The 18,941-nt window shown below is 51.5% G+C and overlaps 1 protein-coding gene across 5 annotated transcripts in view; it reads right to left on the bottom strand.

The window, feature by feature from the left end:
- The window catches only part of GATA4 (GATA binding protein 4), a 78,870-nt gene that overhangs the window by 42,391 nt on the left and 17,538 nt on the right, over nucleotides 1-18,941 (bottom strand). For 3 of the 5 annotated variants that reach the window (XM_005209826.5, XM_059888967.1, XM_024995493.2), the window contains exons 2-3: nucleotides 9,803-17,552; nucleotides 5,132-6,219 (exon numbers count right to left, since the gene is read on the bottom strand). In XM_005209826.5, the coding sequence (XP_005209883.1) occupies nucleotides 5,132-5,747 (616 nt within the window). In that variant the 5' untranslated portion in view covers nucleotides 5,748-6,219; nucleotides 9,803-17,552. Of the gene's footprint in view, nucleotides 1-5,131; nucleotides 6,220-9,802; nucleotides 17,553-18,941 lie in introns of those variants that run through there. The other 2 variants (XM_005209825.5, NM_001192877.1) reach the window with 2 other exon arrangements.

Genomic DNA, 18,941 nt, shown 5'->3' on the forward strand with positions numbered 1-18,941 from the left:
CACCGCAGTCCAGCCCCAGCTCCGACTGACCTACTTGGGGTGGTAACCGGAAAGTTAAACAACTTTGGTTTCTCAAAGACTGACGAATCATTCTCTAGCCAAACAAGCTACTCACGAGTCTATCTTACAAAGTTCCCTACATAAATGAACTGGCTCAGAAAGCAACTGGCTTTGTTGATAAGCAGTTACCAAAAGATTCTAAAAGTCTGTTTATGCTGTAGGTTTGTGGAACTCACCAACCTACACCATGAACAAACTCATAGAATACAGCGAATAAGACAAAGCTTTCAAAGAAACCTCTGGTTAACACTGTTATACATGCATTTTGTTGTACTGTTATTTTTTTTAATCAACCCTTAAAATGATTCTAAATTGTTGAGCTCCTTTAAAAATATAATCCCTTGTTTTTCTACTACACAAAAGAATTATTTCATTATAAAATATATTTCCATAGCTTTCCAGTAACATCTATCATAATGTTATTTTCTTTAAGATATATTTACATATAATTTCCAGTTTCCTTTTCAGCCTTAAGTATTTACAAGCATTAATTGGTAAAAAAAATCAACTTTATTGTGGTGTAATGTACACACAATAAAATACTCCCATTTTTTTTGGGCAATTTTGTTTATTTTATATACTCCCTTTTATTTATTTTTGGCAATTTTGTTTATTTTATATACTCCCTTTTATTTAATTTTTCATCCAAGGCCTCACAGCTTGCAGGATCTTAGTTCCCCGACCAGGGACTGAAGCCACACTCTGGCAGTGAAAGTATGGGGTCCTAACCACTGGACCACCAGGGAATTCTCAGTGCTCCCATTCTATTGGTACATGTCCATGAGTTCTGACAAATGGATATGCCTACTTACCAGCTGTGTTCTCCACAAGGAGACAGCTATATCATCCTGCATAGCTAACTCACACGCACACCTCCGTGGACCCGAGCCCTTGAACACAGCTCCACTGGCAGATGGTCACGCAGTGTATCCTTAAGAACTTTCAGCGCCCACATTCCATTTCAACAACTACAGTCTCATGTGTGAAAGTGTTCTTCTCAAGCCTAGTATCTGCTCACATGGAACAACACGTTTAAAGGCCACAGATTTTTTGTTTTAAACCTTTTGGCCATGTTGTGTGGCGTGTGGGATCTTATTCCCCGACCAGGGATCAAACCTATGCCCTCTGCAGTGGAAGTTCAGAGTCTGAACCACTGGACCACCAGAGAAGTTCTTAAAGGCCATAGACTCTTGCATTTTAGATATCTGTACACAGTCCCTCTCTCTGCTGAAGTTGGCCTCTTCAGCAGCCCAAGTGTGTGGTTTGTCCTGGGCAGAGGACTGTGGCAACTCCCTCTTGGATTTCCACTGAAATATTTGCTAAGTGCCCAGCCTCTGCCAGGCACTTAAACATGAGTGATACTCTGTACCTGGCCTCAGTAAGGTCACATAATTCCATTAGTGCAGCCTAATTCACGAACTCAATGGTGTGTCACGCACATATTGAACTTGGAATGAATTAACGTTTATATACATGCAGTCAAGGCAGAGTAATTCCATCCACCTGAAGTCCAGAGCTCTACAAAGGCCCTTGTTTGCTTTTATTACTTTGGGTTTTCCCTTATTCCAATAACCAAAAAAAAAAAAAGAACTCTGGCAAGATGTGAACTATTGTTAATATTAATGCTTAATACTTCATAGAAAATAAAAGTATTTGCTTCTTTCTCCTCACTGAAATTAAAAACAGTTTCTGAGTGAAGGGTGAGTTAGTCTGTGTGGTTTTACCTATAGTGACAAATATATTATTTAAACAAAAACCAAACTGGGTTGTATTATTTCATGGTACCAGGCTATGTGACTTATAGATGAGGGCATATGTTTTCTTAATCTTTTTTTTTTTCAAATTGCAGGCACTTCTGGTAAAGTTCTATTTACCCTTCAGTGCCAAGTGCAGACAGTACCACCCTGGTGAAGGTTTCCAGGTTCCTAGACAGAAGGGAGGCACACGTCTGTCATCTCTCGTCTACTATCAGTTCATGGCCATAGCTCCCTGCTGAGTCACTCACTGGCCTTCTTGTGTCTTTAGGGTGATCAACCATCCCCATTTGTTGGGGCCTCTTCTAGGTTTAGCATGAAACATTACCAATCCTAAAAAAAAAAAAAAAACCCCAGTCTTTAGAAAATCAGAACTGGTCAGTCTGCATGATAGCGAGTGACTGTTTAATAAAATAGCCATCATTTCTGAGATGCCAGAGCCAAGTACTTCACAGACATTACAGTATTTTTCTACTTTAAGACAACATTAAAAGTAGTTACAATCATCTCATTTTACGGAAAAAGAGAGGAGATTTAGAGAGGTAAGTACCTCGCCCAAGATCACAGGGGCACCTGGATCTAGGTTTGCTTTTGCCACACCCCCACACCGTACTGGGTCTTAGGTGTTGCTGCTGTCTACCAGGCTCCTCTGTCCATTGGATTTCCCCGGCGAGAATACTGGAGTGGGTTGCCATTCCCTTCTCCAGGGGATCTTTTCCACCCAGGGATTGAACCTGTATCTCCTTCATTGGCAGACAGGTTCTTTGTGGCTGGGCTACCAGGGAAGCCCTTCAGTGGGTCTTAGGACCTGGTGTTCATTCCACACAGCAAGCTCTCAAAAAATATAGAATCAGTCTTAATCCTTCTACCACTCAGCATCAGTTAACATGCCAGTGATGGTCCTTGATAAAGCTATGAGGCATTTACAAGAGGGCTCATGTGATGGGAGGAACATATAAAAAGCACATGTACATATGCTGCTTTTAACTGGCTTTGATATAAGTGCCACTGGAGAACATACTGGAGACGTGAATGCCAACAAATTCAACATGCCTCCTCCCTTCACATAGATAACATGGAACCTTTCATAACTTGACCACTTAAAACACTTGGCTGTGCACAGAAGAGAAAATCCGACGGCTTGGCCAGACCCAACGGCTGTCTTCAGGTGGGACTTGCTGAACCAGGAGGACACAGAACAGAGCACACTTCTCAGAAAGGATGCCATCCTTAAAGGTCAGCTTGCTGACACTGGAATGTGGGAAACTTTACTGACTCCAATACTCTCCTGCTTGGTAGGGGTTATGTTTTTTAATCTAAATACTCACTGAGTACACTTCTCAAACGGTACTTTTATTTTCTTTTAACATTGCTGCGACTGTAACTCTCATGACCACAAACTGTCCCCCATCTTTGGATTTCAGACTTCTCTTTCTTCCTCTAACACCAAATTCTCAGTCCAGGATTACAGGAGTTTAGGAAGCAATCTCTCCAGCCCACTCCCAAGTTAAAAGAAGTAAAACTCTGAACAATTCCTATTTTAAAATGGAAGTTCTAGAGTGAGTTCTAGAGAGAACTCAGGAGAGTTCCAAGAATGGGAGGCCTGAGGGCCCCACCCCTGGTACTCCCACCTCCAACTGCCATTGTATGGAGATGCTGTCCAGCTATCTCTCAAGGTCCTCCCAGAGGCTAGCAGCCTGGGGGAGGGGGGTCCTCCTCCCTGGGGTTGGGGGGGGCTGCCGTCTGGCTCCCCGATGAGGGGGAGGGGGAAACTGGGCGCCACATGCACGGTTAATCAGTTTACCTAAGATGTGTATTTGGTCCGACACCCCTAAGGACCTTCCTAGGCCACCCAGGGCCAGAGAATAATTTAAAAACCTTCAAAGCCAGGATCCTTCTTGGAGCCAGCCCGAGACTGGAAACCAGGGAGGGACAAAGCTTTCCTCTTCAAAGTGCGAAAGGATTTAGCACTTAGTAGGCAGTCAATAAATGGTAACTTTATTTCTCAAGTCTGGGCTTCCCCTCCTCCTCTAAAGCCACTTCCATCCAAACCCGATTCTGTCCCTGCCTGAAATTCCACAGGACCAAAGGACATTTGAATTCTGAATTCGTGGTGCCACTTCCTTTTCCTCTCAGCACGGAAGACCTTCCTGGGACTTCATTTTGTTCATCTGTAAATCAGGCCAAGGGGCACACGCATGCTGTCCTTCTCAGGTCTGACGTTCAAAGGAACTACAACATTGTGCCTGTTACAATTGTAACTTCTAACCCCAGCGCTAGGGACAGGAGGAGGCTGAACACGCGGACCTGCGTCACAGTCTCCACAGGTGGGCATTATAAAGAAGCACCTGTGTGCCAGGACTTCCTATGCCTAGCTCCCTGTCTGCCAGGACACCCATCTGGGGAGTGCTTCTAACGCAGCCCTGGGCACCTCGGTCTGGCCGACCAGCCAAGGTCACAATACACTCTGGCCCTGAGATACGACCCAGAGACACACCCCTGGCACTGGTCCCAATTCAACCCATCTCCATTGCTGTGCTTAGTCGCTCAGTCCTGTCTGACTCTTTAGGACCCCATGGATGGTAGCCGGCCAGGCTCCTCTGTCCATGAGGGTTCTCCAGGCAAGAATACTGAAGTGGCTTGCCATGCCCTCCTGCAGGGTATCTTCCCAACCCAGGGATCGAACCCAGGTCTTCCTCATTGCAGGCAGATTCTTTACTGTCTGAGCCACCAGGGAAGCCCTCTCCATTGCTAGGGTCCCTCATTTGTTCCCGGTGTGAGATACTCAACAGGAAAATTTACGGCCCAGAGGGATCCTCTAACTGAGCCGCCACATGGAGCCAGAAGATGTTGGGCCCAAACCATGGAATGAGTGCCCTGCGGAGGACTGAGAGGCGGTGGGAGCAGAAACCCCGTGGTCTCGGCGCTGTACACCATGGGCGCCCGGTGGCCTCCCCAGTCACCCAAAAATGGGCGCTGCCTGGGTGCACGGCGGCCCAGACGCATCCTACGTCCGGGGCCGCGCGGAGGGCTCCCCCAGCCCCTGCCATCCTGCAGTCGTCTCTCCCGCTCGGGAAAGGATGTAGAGGGCAGGCCCAATCTCACTGAATCTGGGCTCCTTGGAGCTGTGACCTTCACCGCCATCATCACCCTGGCCGCCTGGCTCGGTATCCCAGTCTGCTTTCCTTGGAAATTCACGCATCCCTTCTACCTTCTGCCCCCACCCCCATATATTTGTGAAAAATTAAATGCCCCAAACAGGGCTCAGGGCTGCTTCTGTTCCGGCCCCGGGTACTCGCGCGGCATGCAGCACTCACCGAGATTGGGGTGTCGCGCCGCGGGGTTGGCTCGGCCGGGCAGGCTGTGCAGGACCGGGCTGTCGAAGGGTCCGGCGGAGGCGGCGGCGGCCGCGGCCCAGGACGCGCCCACGTCGGCCATGTAGGCGGGGTAGGGGCTGGAGTAGGAGCCCGCGAAGCCGGCTCGCCCGTACTGCTCGCGGCCCGCCAGGCCCGCGCCGGCAGCCCCGCTGCCACTGCTGTAGGCCGCGGCTTCCCGGGCCGCGGCGGCGGCGGCGGCGGCAGCCAGGGACCCAGTGGTGCCCGGGAAGGAGAAGCGCGGCGACACGGGCGGCGGGGTGTAGGCGGCTCCCTCGGCTCCCGCCTGGCTCCAGCCCGGGCTGCCCTGCTGCGTCCCGGGCCCTGCTCCCGACGGCGCGGCTCCCGAGCTGCCGCCAGAGGCGGCCCCGGAGGCCGCGCCCCCGCCTCCGCCCTGGAGGTAGGACAGGCCGAGCACCGAGGAGGGCACCCGCGGCGTGGGCACGTAGACAGGCGAGGACGCGGCGCCCGCGCCGTGCATGAAGGCACCCGGGCCGCCCGCCTCGTAGGGCCCGGGAGGGGGGCCGTGGTTGGCGGCCATGGCCAGGCTCTGGTACATCGCCCCGCGCGTGCTCGCAGCGTCCGAGTCCTCAGGCCAAGGAGTAATGCGGATAGAGAAAATAGTAACACAAAAATTAAAAACAAAAAACGAATAACGTACAGGGGAGGGGCTGTCAAAAAACCCGAAGATCAAAAATCAAAGGTTAAAAAAAAACACACAAATCCTTCAAAAATATATACATATTAAATCCAGCGTTGAGCAAAAAGACTGAGGTTCTGGTTTACTCAGGAAAATCCCAAATTGAATTTGTGGTTGTTCCCCTTGGTGGTGGAGTTGAGGGGTGGGGGGCGAGTCCACTAAAGGTCCTAGAGGATCCGAAGGCGCGGGATGGCGCCGGGGCGCGGAGTCCTGCAGGGTGACGCGGGCCAGCCGGTCGTCAGAAAACCCCGGCCTGGTGCACAGGGTGCGGTAGGCTGGCTCCAAGGCTGAGGCCCGGGCCGGCTCCTTTCCTCCGAGAATGTAGCCGCGTCTAAAGAAGGAACGACAGAGGGAAACAAGGTCATCCAGTGCTTTCAGGGCCTATTTCCCCTAAGCTTGGTTGCTTCTCTCGCCCTACAAACAAAATCGCCACTCTCAGGGGCCCAGCTCCTCGGAAAGCTGATCTGCAGAGGCCCGTGGGGTGTGACTGCTGCAAGGAAGCCTCGGGGAGGGGCGCCTTAGAGGCGTAGGGCTCTGCGGTTATTGGACGTGTAAATTACTGGTTGTGATCTCGACCAGCGTTTTTCTTTTTTGTGTTGCTTGTCAGGAAGGACTTTTATTTTACCTTATTTCTAGCATATTCTTGTCACAGTATTTTAAAAGACCAAGGGTTTCGGGTTTCCACGAAGAGCCTAGAAATCTAAGAAATCTCTCCCCAACTCCTTTCTCCCCCACCTATCCCCAACTGATCCTGACTGTGAAAGAACTTTAGATTGCCCGTGGAAGACAGGGACAAACTTTATTAAAAAAAAAAAAAACAGCAACCTAAGAAAATTTTGTTTGCAATCTTTTTTGTTTGTTTGGGTTTTTTTTTTTTTTTGCTTTTAAACTAGAGGCAGATTCTAAATATTTATAAATGAACACAGCGTCTGGTAAATCTCAGTGAAAAGGCTTGTGAACTCTTATCTATACAACTATACAATGTGGATATCAAATTAGACAAGATACACGTTTCTTACAAATAGTTTTATTTTGGAGATTTTGCAGACTGGATATTAAGATGAGAAAAGTGAGAGAAATGTACAGTCGCTTTACAGAACTATAGAACTCACTGGATCTCCAATTCATTGAGTGGGTTTTGCACATGGAATCACAGGTCCAGCCACGTATGGAATCAGAACACCAATGAGACTGCTTGGGGGACAGAAACAGTTTGTAGGACTTGATTGTTTGTAGGACTTGCATCCTGTGTTTGATTTCACCAGGCAATTTTTCTGATAAAAACCAAGCATGCTACGTTCTGAAGCACCTGCTTGGTTCCAGGTCATTTTCTTTACAAGTCCACTAAGCAGAAGTTTCTCTCCTCATTTTACAAAAGGCAGAACTGAAGCATCCAAAAGTTTTAAAACTCCTCTAAGATCAAAGTACAATTAAAAGAGGTGGGGGACAAAATCTGAAGGACTCCAGAGTTTAAGTTTGTCCAGTCCGTGCCCACTTTTCTCCTTAAGAAAATGCAGGTACTCTTAACAATTTTTTTTATTGCAATAGCAAACTTATAGAGTTATTAACTGAATTATGTACTAAATCCAGGCTCTGCCACTTACTAAATGAATGACTGTAGACATATTACTTAACCCCCAGGCTTCAGTTTCTTCATTTGCAAAAATTCATATATTAAAGGTAATTATCTGGTAGGGTCACTGTGAGGATTATAAATTCTATATACTTGGCTATTATTACTATTAAAAATTTCTAATGTATCAAAAGAAAGTGCTTCTGATGTATTATGTACTATAATAAATGGTCATCTTTATTCCAGTAAAAGTTCTGGAAATTGAATTTCTAATATAATATATAATGCTTTTCATCATTAATAACATCACTAATAATAATAGGATAGCACTATATTATATAGTCATATGTTAACTCTTAAGTGGTTTATTATTTGCTTTCAAAACTCTGATAAATTATTGGTTTGGTGAACATTTCCTTCCAATAAGAAGTTTAGTTAGAGGATGGATATTAAAAAATTTGACCTGAAATCAATTTTCCCCTTCAAAAATGAACACAAAAAATTAATACCTAATGGAATACCTAGGCTTCAATAAGTAAATTACACAGGTTTACCTTAATAAAATATTCAGTATTTAATTTTAAAATCCAATAGTTGACCTATTTCATTGAATTTTCTGGAATACCCCCCTAGTTCTAAAACAAACGTTATATATTTCTTTTCTCACATAGCTGCAGGAAAGGAAGATTTATAATTTTGTAATCCAATTTCCAATATACATACAGATGCTAACTTAACAAGCTTTAAAATGTAAACGCTGAAAATGCCATAAGTCTAACATTTGTCTTTACTGCATTCTCTGCCTTTTTAAAATGGCTGATACATTACCTAAGAGTTGGATTACTGAACAATAGAAGGTGGAGAAAATACCACCATAGACCTTTCTGTTAAGACAAGAAATTAACTGCTCCCTTTAAAAGACTGTTGCTTGTTTCTGTAATTGAGACTCCGACGCAGGCCACCCAGAGAAGATACAGACAGAACTCCTGAGAATGGCAGAAAAGGTCTGGCCTCTGGAGATTCAGACTTGCGCCCAGTTTTCCCTCTCCTCCTGATCACTCATCCCAGTTCACCCCGATTCACAGGCCGGACAGGAATGCTTTTTTTCCTTACTGAGTTAGCGCACAGCCTTTTTCTGATAAATTCTGCCAGCGGGGAGGATGGAGAGCGCCCTAACGTTCTCGTCCATTTACAGTCACTCCTGCTCCTTCGGTTCTGCTGGCGCCTTCCCCCGCGGCCTGCTGCCGAGAAAACTGTCACTCCCGAACGCACACACTCTCTGGCAATAATGAACCTGATCGCTGAGGGGGACGTGAAGATCCAGAAGTGGGGGGGTAGGGTGGGTGGGAACCACCCCGTCACCCTAATAAAAACTCTCTCTTTTAAAACCTCTAACCTGCTCTAGGCTGCAGTTCCTTTTCTGAGAAACACAGGAAATACTTCCCCGAGGCGCTTCCCCAACCTTCCCGGCAGCGCTGGCCCGGACTCCCACGAGCCCTGGGTCCCTCCCCACCCTCTGAGCCCAACCCCAAGGCCCCTTGTTCTCTCAGCCTAGTGGCAGCTCACCACTTGGGCATCCTCTGATCCCCTAGATCACCCCCCAGCCCAAGGTCAAGCGACAGAATTTCGTGGATGCGGTAGCTAGCCCTGGCCAGTTGAGGGACATCACCGCTCTACGCCGGGTTCCCGCCCTTCCCTACCACCCGCCCCCCCAACCCCAGCTAATCTCATCCAGAAGCACTGTGGGTGGGTGGGGTTGCTAGCTGCGTGAGGGGCGTTTAGTTCCCTGGACCCCGGATGGGAAGACTGGGAGGCATAAAAAGAGCGGGCGCTCAGCAGCCATTCCCGACTTCTGAGCGCCTCCCCGGGGCCCTGAGGCCCAGCTGCGCCGCCTCCCACCGCCACTCTGTCGCCCATGGGCGACAGTCCTCCGTCTGAGTCTCTACGTGTTCGAGCCGCTGGGCGGCCGGTCCCGGGTCAGTTGGTCAGGATGATTTCTCACGGCCATCATCGCCACCAAGGCCCAGTCCTGCGAGGTGCAGACAAGGGCTGGGAAATCCGCACGAGGGGCGGGGACTAAAAACGTCCAAGTTCATACAGAAAAAATCCAGAAGCTCGTAGAAGATTCCTCTCCACTTTCCCCCTAAATCTCACTTAGCTTTAAAGAAACTGCTAAGCCAAAGGAGAGCCGACTCTGGGCAAGGTTAGGGACCCGGGATGACCGACGTCTCCTTTCCACTCGCTAGTTACCTCTCTCTACTCCCAGGCAAGCCCGCACGGAGGAGATCGGTGTTCCGCGACTAGGGAGAAAGAGCCGGGAGAGGGATGGGAAAAGCCGTACCTGCCGGGGTTCGAGCTTCCTGGAGGCCAGCGCGCGCTCCCCCGGGCGCCGCGGCAGCTTAGGCGGCGGCAGAGCTCCCGCAGCCTCCCTGCCGGCCGCCGCGGAGTCCCCCGGCTCGCGGCGCGGAGCCCCTGGCCCCTGCGCCCGGCTCGCCGGCGTTGACTGGCCCGCGGGAGTCACGTGCAAGGGAAGGGGGCGGGGGGTGCGCCGAGGCGGCTGCACCTCCACCGGGCGCCGGGCTGCGGGGCTGTTCAAAAAAACTCCCCCAGCAGGCAAAGTCCAGGCTCTGGGATCTCCTCGGAAAACGCCAAAGTGCTTCTGCCTGGGCGCGGGGCTTCACCCCACCTCACGCCCTGCCTGAGGTCGATTCGATTTTGCGGTTTTGCCCTGGGTCAGCTTTATTAATGAGACCTCCCCTGCCTTCCACCTCGTCCCTCCTCCCCACGCCTCCTGGTGGTCGGGTTCCAGCCGAGGCTAGGGACGCGGTGGGCGAGGGGCGGGGCTGATCAGGGGAAGGTGACCTCTTGGGAGCGACCCTTGCTCGGGTGTGGGGCACTGGGTCACCGGGGAGTGCCCCGGCTGGCTGCAAGGCTCCGGGTGATAGTGGGCAGTGGGGATCCTCGTAGTCCAAGATCCCGGGTAAGTGGAAGAGACACCAAACTTGGATGAGCCTCCTCAAGCGGAGCGCGGAGACCTAACCCGCCCTCCCTTTCACCTTCGCAGTAGCCCAGGGAGTCCGTGAGGCTCCTGCCTACAGTTTTGTGTTTATGCAAAAAGTCCACGCTTTCTTGGCGAAGCTCCCAGCCCCTGCGGCCTCCTGCCTTCAGATTTTTCCGATTTCTCTGCAGCCTGCGGCGCCGCCGCACTAATCTAAGAGACTTAGCAGGGGCTCGGGGAGCTCAGCAATCCAGCGGGGCTTCTCCGACGAGATGACTCTTCCAGGGGCTCAGCACCCCGCCCCGAGCCGGGCGAGAAGGGTGGCAGGCCTGAGTTTGGAGTCGGCGTCAGTGCCTAGAGGCCCCAGCGCAGCGGGGCTGCGAGCCGGAGAGTCCCTCAGACAGGTCTAAAGGTTAATAGAGCAATCACAGGGCCCTATTACCGCGTAAAAATAACCCATCGATTACCGCAGCCTTCAGCTCCAGATAACAGCCGGCCGGTGGCTCTCAAGAGCTTTCGGTTAAACACCCCCCACCCGCCAAAGGTCGTGTTTCTATCCCAAGCGCAGGTTTCTCAAGCCAGATTGGAGGGGTCGGGAGGGGGCCAGGATACCTCCCTGCAAGAAACCTGTGCGCCTCCGAAGTAAGGGTACATACAAGGCGAGACCCGCTTCCGCAGTCGGTAATCGGTCTTGGATTCCCGGCCTGCGCAAGGGCGATCCGGGCGCCGAGAACCAGGCTAGGATTAGGGGCTGGCTGGAAGGAAACCCCCAAAGGGATCGTGGCCAACTCGTGGGGATTCTCAGGAAAATCCCGGAGGAAGGACTGAGCGCGGCTGCGCGGGGAAGTCTCTTCCCTGAGCTAAAGGTGCGGAGATCTAGAGAGGCTCAGGCGAAAGAGAGAATACTGAGGTGCCCAGCAGAGGGGCGGAAGGGCTGCTGCTGGCTGGGTGAACCGACGCCGCTCCCTGGGCTGCTGTCCGCCGGGTCCCTTCGCGCCCCGGAAGCTGAGGGTGGCGTGCTAGGTGTTGGTCCCTTCTCCAGCTTCCCCCAACTCCTCGCCAGCGCCTGGCAGAGTTTGGTGCTGCAGATCCCAGGCCTGGGAACTCAAGGGGGGGGGGGGGGTGCGGAGGAGGGTCCTGGGGATCCCCGAGGCTGGACCTGGGAAAAGGCGCTTTCTCGGGGACACTCCGACCAGCGCACTTTCAGATGCAGCCGAGAAGGGTGCACGGCCCCTGCGCTCTTTGAAACGGGTCCTCCTTCCCACTGGAGTGAGCGAGAAAGCCACGAAGAAAAAGGCCTGCGTCAGGGGCCTACGAGGGCTTTCTCAGGAGTTGAAAGGCTGAGCTCAGCCGAGCAGGAAGCTGCGTCGGCATCTCTCTTCTCCCTGGAAATTTGTGGCTCCAGCGATGCCCCAAGTCTCAGAGCTGCCTCCCGTCCGCGCGACCCCCAGAGGGCGAAAAGGGATGAACCTGGAGACTGGACCTTGGAGCTTAGCATCTGGCGGAGCGGCCATCTGGGCGTCCTCCCCAAAGCCAAGGACACGGCCACTCCCACGCAGGCTACCTCCACAGTGCAGGGTCAGCCGCGGCGTGAGAGCGCGTGCTGAGGGTCGCATTAGCCCGGTAACCGGCGGGGGGCCTCGCCCCACTTCCCCAACCTCCAGTCTCCAGTGCAATGGAGGGGTCACTTAGCAGTCCCTGCTGTATGTGGCTGTTGTGAGACCCCTGATGGAAGAGCCTGATTTTTCTAAGCGCTTGATTTCGAGGCAGCCGGGATTCACTAGGGGGCCGCTCCAGGCAAGGCCTGCGCTAGAGCTCCTTTACCAGCCCCCACTCCCACGCCACACCTCACCGCCCCCAACCCCCAACCCCCGTGCTCTCCTGTGTGCTGAAGCCCAGGAGTCCACGAAAGATTCCTTGCTTCTACGAAGGCTACTGGGACCGAGAATTTTGTGTCGATGTATTCTGTGTGCTCCCACCTTTGGGCCCAGCGCCCCAAGTTTCTTCCCAAAGGGCCCAGCTCAAGGACAGTCCAGAGGGTGGTTGGCGAGCCGCCCACTCTTTTAGGGTGTTTCTTTTTCCCTCGCTCCCTCCCTCCTTCCTTCGCTCGCCCCCTCCCTCCCTTGGGCGAGGCGGGAGCCGCTGGGGCCGGCTCGCCGTTGCCAGGAGCAGAGAGCATTTCAAGGCCTCGCTGGCCCGCGGGCTGGAGGAGGTTTATCGGCTGCCGCTAAGTTCCCAGGCTTCTCCCACGTTCAGGAGGCCGCTAGGAAGGGGGGTCGGGGGAGGGGGGCGGTTGTGTTTGGAGGTTCGAACTCCTGGCTATTTTTAAGGAGAAGGCTCTGAATTGGCCTGGGATATGGCCCAACCCCATTCACGTCCTCTTTCCGCTTTTCTTTCCCATAGACTGCAAGGAAAATGTAATACTGTGAAATTCTTTGACCTCTTTTACTAGGAGTCTGGGTCTAATGAAGAGTCAAGTGGTGAGATTTTTAGAGAAATAAGAATTACTAAAATGTGCTTTACGCTTAAAAAAAAAAAATCTCCAGGACACAAGAATAAGATGCGTTTTCTTGCTCCATTAAGACCTCTGGGACTTGAGCCGGTCCATACCTTAGAGACAGGTTTGTAGGCAGGACACGTTGGACAAAGGGATCGGAACTCTAGTTCCCTGAAAAAAGAAGTTAATAAGCAGTGGACGATGGGATTCACAGTGACACCAGCGAGGGTCTCTCCGTGTGGGGTTCTCCGGATTTCCTGGTGGGACCGGAGTGAGCTTGCTTTAAGCCAAGCGCAAGGCGGTGCCACAATCTCGGTTCTGGCTGGTGCAGTCGTTGGGGACCCCGCGGAAATCAGCCTCGGCGGCCGCCAGCCCTAAAAACGAACGATGCCGGAAAGAACAGTGGGCCCCCAAAGTCTTCTAATCAAGAAACCCGCAAAGAGAGAGAACCAGAGAGGGGACCGGAAAAGTCACCCCTCGTCCTGTGTAACGAATTCTTTCGAGGTGTGGACGATACTCTGCGAGTCTGTGCACAAGGACTCTGGGCAGACGGGCAAAGGGACCCGCGCTGAAGCGTTTTCCGGCTCGAGTCCCCTCGCCGCCCTCCAATTGCCCCGTGGGGCCTCGCGCTGCGGGCGATTCCTTCTCCCTCTCCGACAGTCGGTCCTCACTCGCGGAGCCCGCACTGAGCGCAGCGCAACCCTCCGCGAGTGGAGCACCGAGGACTAGCGTGCGGAGCAGGGCCATCCCCGTGGACGGAAAAATGCAGAACGAATTAAGCTAGTAGACCTTCTTTCCCTCCTGAACCCTGTGCCTTGGCACTGGGAATTCTTGGTGGGAGGGGGGCATAGGGACCCTCGCCCCCTTCCTGAGGGTAGAGTGCTCTGCACCCCGGAAAGGAATTACCAGCCTCGAGGCCGGCAGACGTGAGAGGAGAAGGCAGCTCGGCTTCTTAATTGTCAAACTTGTAAAAATACTACCTGGTGTTGCAAGGCGAAGCCATGCTCTCACTCACAGACCGCAAACGCTTCCTCCTGCTTCCGGCCCTGAGGACTAGAGTTTTTGGCACATCCTACCATATTTTAGAGTCATTTCCAGATTACAGAACACTTTCGAATTCCTTTTTTTTTTTTTTCCTTCGAGGAAACAACAGCATCGCTGTGCTAGAGGGAGAGAGATTCCCGTCCTCGAACAAACGGAAACTCAGAGACCCAGAGCGGTTAAAACCATTGTTGGAGGTGGCAAAGCCAGTGCTCTCTGAAGTAGGTCTCAAATCTAGATTTCTGAGTCTTAATTCTTTTATTTATTCTACTTAATAGAGAAGGAAATGGCAACCCACTCCAGTATTCTTGCCTAGAGAATCCCAGAGACAGAGGAGCCTGGTGGGCTGCCGTCTATGGGGTCGCACAGAGTCGGACACGACTGAAGCGACTTAGCACCAGCAGCATTCTATTTAATATCGAGTTTCTACAACGAAATGCTTTAAAAAAAAAAAAAAACAACCCTTGTTTTGTTTTTCAAATATTTCTAAATTTCATTGAATATGCCTCACATTTAAAAATTAAAATCAAGGTTAAATAAAACAGCTCCTGTCTCATAATCTAAGAGCCCGTGGGAAGGGAAAGAAAGGCTAAAAGGAGTCTCTACGTTTTCATTAATTTCGGGAAGGATGCCAAAAGTGTTTTGAATGGGAAGAGTGATCCTCAGGTCCCGGGGCAGCAGAGGCCAGAACTGAAACCCGGTCCAGGCGCCCGCAAGTCCCGGCTTCGCCGCCAGCGGGGCGCGGAGCGCGGAGCACCGGGCGCCCTGCGGCCAGGCTGACGCCCTCTCATGCCTCCTCTTCCTTCTCCCAGCCTGGCTCCCTCTCCCCTTCCTCACAGAGGACTTCGGTGGGGGGTGGGGCTGGAGGGCAAGGGAACAGACACTAGCGCTAGCGGAAGCTTCTGGCACCCACTGCCCTGGCTGCCCTGAGCCTGCAGAGTCTTTGAGCTGACTGGCGGGGCCCTACTCTTTGGGACCTAAGCTGCCACCTCTGGGCTCTCTCTTGGTGATGTGGGCACCATTCTTTCACTTGTGGACTCTCCCTCCCTCCTCCTCTATCAGGGACTATTGAAGTTGCAGCACTGGCTGTGCCCAGTGCAGCGGAAGAGCACAGTAAATGTTCCTGGAATACAAAAAAACGTGAATTAGCTTAATCCCTAGGCCTTCTGTTCCCCACAGTTAGAAATTCGTTTATCTGTGGTTGCTTGTACACACCCCTTCCTCCCCCATACATGCCAGAATGCAGGATGTATGAGGGCAGCAGGGGCTGGCACATAGTAGCTGCCCAGTAAATGTTTGTTGAATGATTACAACTACAAAAGGAATTGCCAATAGAATCTCTCAGGGTTGCTGGGAATTGGAGCACAGAACACTGTCTCAAAAGGGAGTGAGTCTCTTGGCATACAGTAGGTGCTCAGTCACCGCCATTTCTCTAAGTAGAACCCTGAGGCCCAGGCCAGACACGGGGAGAGGAAGGCCCACTCTGAGTCTCTGGGGAGTGTTAATCTGTGCAGCTGCCTACAAATCTCCCACCCAAATCTAGGCTGCCTCTAAGGACCAAGGACTCTGGGGTCTGCAGGAAGAAGGGATTTCCAGGTGTAGTCAGGATTTTAGAGGTTGAGTTCTGCTAGGAACCGGGTTAGGCGTTGAGCCTACAGCAATTGGAGACGTGAGCTGCCAGGCTCCTTGGGACAAAGGCCGACAAGCGATGCCAGGTGTATTGTCTCCCGGTAGGGAGGGTGGAGGGCGTGGACCCCTACATTTTGGAAAGCTGGAGGGACCATGTCAGTTAGTAGGACCAAGAAAAAAAGTGAGGGAGGAATGGAGAGAGACAAAAACAAGAGGAAGCTGAGACCAAAGAAGGCAGGCAGAAAGGACAGAGAAAAGACTGGCTTGAGAGCCCAGAGGGGCTTCCCCAGAGACTCAGCAGGGGACAGGATTCATTCCGTCCTTAGACAATTCATTCATCCAGTCATTCATCCTATTTTTACTGAGCACCTACTCGGTGCCAGGAGCTTTCTGTGCTGCTGGGAGTCAACATAGAACAAAATAGAGAAAAATTCTTCCTGGGAAGCTTACGTTCTATAAGAGAAAGACAGAGAAGTAAGTCAAATACAGAGTATTAGGCCGTGTGGAGTGTTAGGGGAAAAAAACAGCTGGGAAAGGACTGACAGAGGGCAGAGAGTAACAGAGACCCCGGAAAAGAGGGGGTATCGACAGAAGAGGGAAACACAGACTCAGAGAAAGAAGAGATAGGAGTCAAGAGACCAGGCGACAGAAACAGAGAGTGAGACCCCCAGGGAGAGACGAGGCCAAGGAGAGAACTGGGAAGGAAAGGCCAGGGCTGCTGGATGGAGGAGAGGGGACCCCGCAGGGCAACTTCAATTCCAAATCGTGCCCCCACCACCCCTCGCGCCCCGTTCCCAGGAGGGCAGCGGGCAGTGACGGGGATCCAGCGCCTGGAGAGCTGCCAGTCCAATACCCCGACATGCATATCGGGACCTATGGGGCCACCGGAGAGGCGGTGTTTCCAGCGCCAGCCTGGGCCGGTTTCCGCACAGGCCTCCCCCTGCACCCTTCCCGGGGCCACTGAGCCCTAGGTGACCCCGGAGCTGGAGAAGACGCCCAGGCAGGCGCCGCGACGTGGCGGCAGAGCGAGAGACAGGAAAGTGTCAAGGAAGCGCGAAGCTCAAGTGCAAAAACAGCATCTCCTCCCTGCCCCCCATTCCCTGGAAATCTCTCCACCCCGGGCAGGCCGCTCCCAGAGCCGAGGCTGCAGGGCTGAGCTGAGCGGACCTGGGGGCTGGTGGCTGGAAGCCCTGTGATCCTGCACGTGGGGGAGGAGCCTCTCTGCCCAGGCCTGGACTTCCCTGTAATGGACCCAAAGTTAGATCAGAGGCCACCACTCCTCAATGGCAGCAGGTGCCTGAAGGGAGTGGACTGCCCTCTTTCACACACTGGGCACTTGGAGATAATTATTTATTGTTGTTGTTGTTTAGTCACTCAGTTGTGTCCAACACTTTGCGACCCCATGGACTGCAACACGTCAGGCTTCCCTGTCCTTCATCATCTCCTATAGCTTGACCAAATTCATGTCCATTGAGTCAATGATGCCATCCAACCATTTTGACCTCTGTCATTCCCTTTTCCTCGTGCCCTCAGTCTTTCCCAGCATCAGAGTCTTTTCTAATGAGTCAGCTCTTGGCATCAGGTGGCCAGAGTATTGGTTATTTATTAATTATTTGTAAATGATTGGTTTCTTGCAACAGCAGAAGAAGGAAGTGGAAGGCATGGAGCTTCCCACACAGCTCGACCTACCTATTTTGGTCAAAAGAGTATTTGTTGTATTTTTACCTGAGTGAAGAGAAAGACTGGAAGATCCCTGATGTTCCATTTCTCTAGGCTAGTTTCAACTTCCCTGTTGTGCATTCTCCTGCATCCGCCTGTTTGACTGAAAGACAAGGGTGCTCTACCTTTAAAGTCTGCTTTCTTCCACAGCCCAAGCCCTTTGTAGCAGAGGTGCTAATCAACAGCAAGATGCCAAAGCTCCAGAAACTAAAGGGGGAAAAATAGAGAGGCAAGGGTCCAAATGAAATGGAATAATCGGCACCTAGCTGGGGAAGAGTTGGCAGGGTTTTGCTCTGGGGGTGGAGAGCCCAACCCCAGGAGCCTCTGCACACAGAGCCTATCTCCCTGCTCCCATCTCATACCACCGCTCACAGAGGCTGGAATCTTCCCCCTGTGAGGGCAAGAATCTTTGCACCTCTACCCCAGGAAGTCTCTGGAGATGCCCTGTTCCCATCGCCCACACACTTCTTGGTGTGGGGTAAGGATGGGATGGAGGGTTGTCACATAAGACACAGCCTTATGTGACAAGAACAATCAAATTCTCCTTCACTAGGTGAGTAACTGGTCTTTATTCCTCTTCAAAAGCCCTGAACTCTCATTCTCTTTCCTCTTCTCTTCCTTCCCAACCTCCCTACCTCTACATACTGTGACATCCCCTCCCCAGACTTCCTGACCATGGCTGTTCAGCAGATGAATTATTTGCGACCGGCCTCAGGATAAGACAAGCTCAATGTAAGTTGTGTTTTAACCTATAAAAGAGGATTGCTGGCATCTTTAAACTTACAGTTTTATTCATAATTGTCCCAAACTGGAAGCCACAGAAATGATCCTCAACGGGAAAATAGATACATGGAGGGACACCCATGCAAGGGAATACGACTCAGGAACAAAAAAGAATGAACTACAAATACACCCGACAACATGAAAGAATGTCAAGTGCCCTAGGGCTGCATCAAAGAGGTGGAACTCAAAAGACTAAATGAACCCATTTATCTGACATTGTCACAAAGGCAAAACCATAGGGATAGCAAAGAGAGGTTGGTAGGGGCAGGAGTGTGGAGGAGGGGTGACCGCAAAGGGGGAGGAGGAAATTTGGGGGTGTGTTAGAACTAGTCTATGTCTTGATTGTGGTGGTGGTTACACCATTTGTATATTTGACAAAACTGTACACTAAAAAGGGTGAATTTACTGTATGTAAGTTTTACCTCAATAAATCAGAAAGAGGGGATTTGAAAAAGTATCTTTGAAAAACCAGGGGGTTGAAGAGTATTTCTGGGGCAGGATAAAATTCTTCTCCCTGTTCTCTCTGTCTCCACACACACACACACACACATCTCCAGTCTTTAGTGAGACTTCACATCCCTGGTACATGTTTCACTCCCACCTAAGATACTTCAGAAAAGTGATTTATATACAGAAGACAACCTTGCATCTCTTCTTTTGGCCCTCCTTATTTCAGGAAGGATGGTTGTTCTCTCATCCTGACAGTCCCCGGACCATGTAGCAGAAGCTCAGAAATTGCTAAGTCACTTTCAGTCACATTGCTGCTCCCCAAGGCAACCAGCTGGCAGGAAATGAAGGGTGGAGAGACCCAGT

The sequence above is a fragment of the Bos taurus genome, chromosome 8, assembly GCF_002263795.3.
Source record: "Bos taurus isolate L1 Dominette 01449 registration number 42190680 breed Hereford chromosome 8, ARS-UCD2.0, whole genome shotgun sequence".
Taxonomy (NCBI): Eukaryota; Metazoa; Chordata; class Mammalia; order Artiodactyla; family Bovidae; genus Bos; species Bos taurus.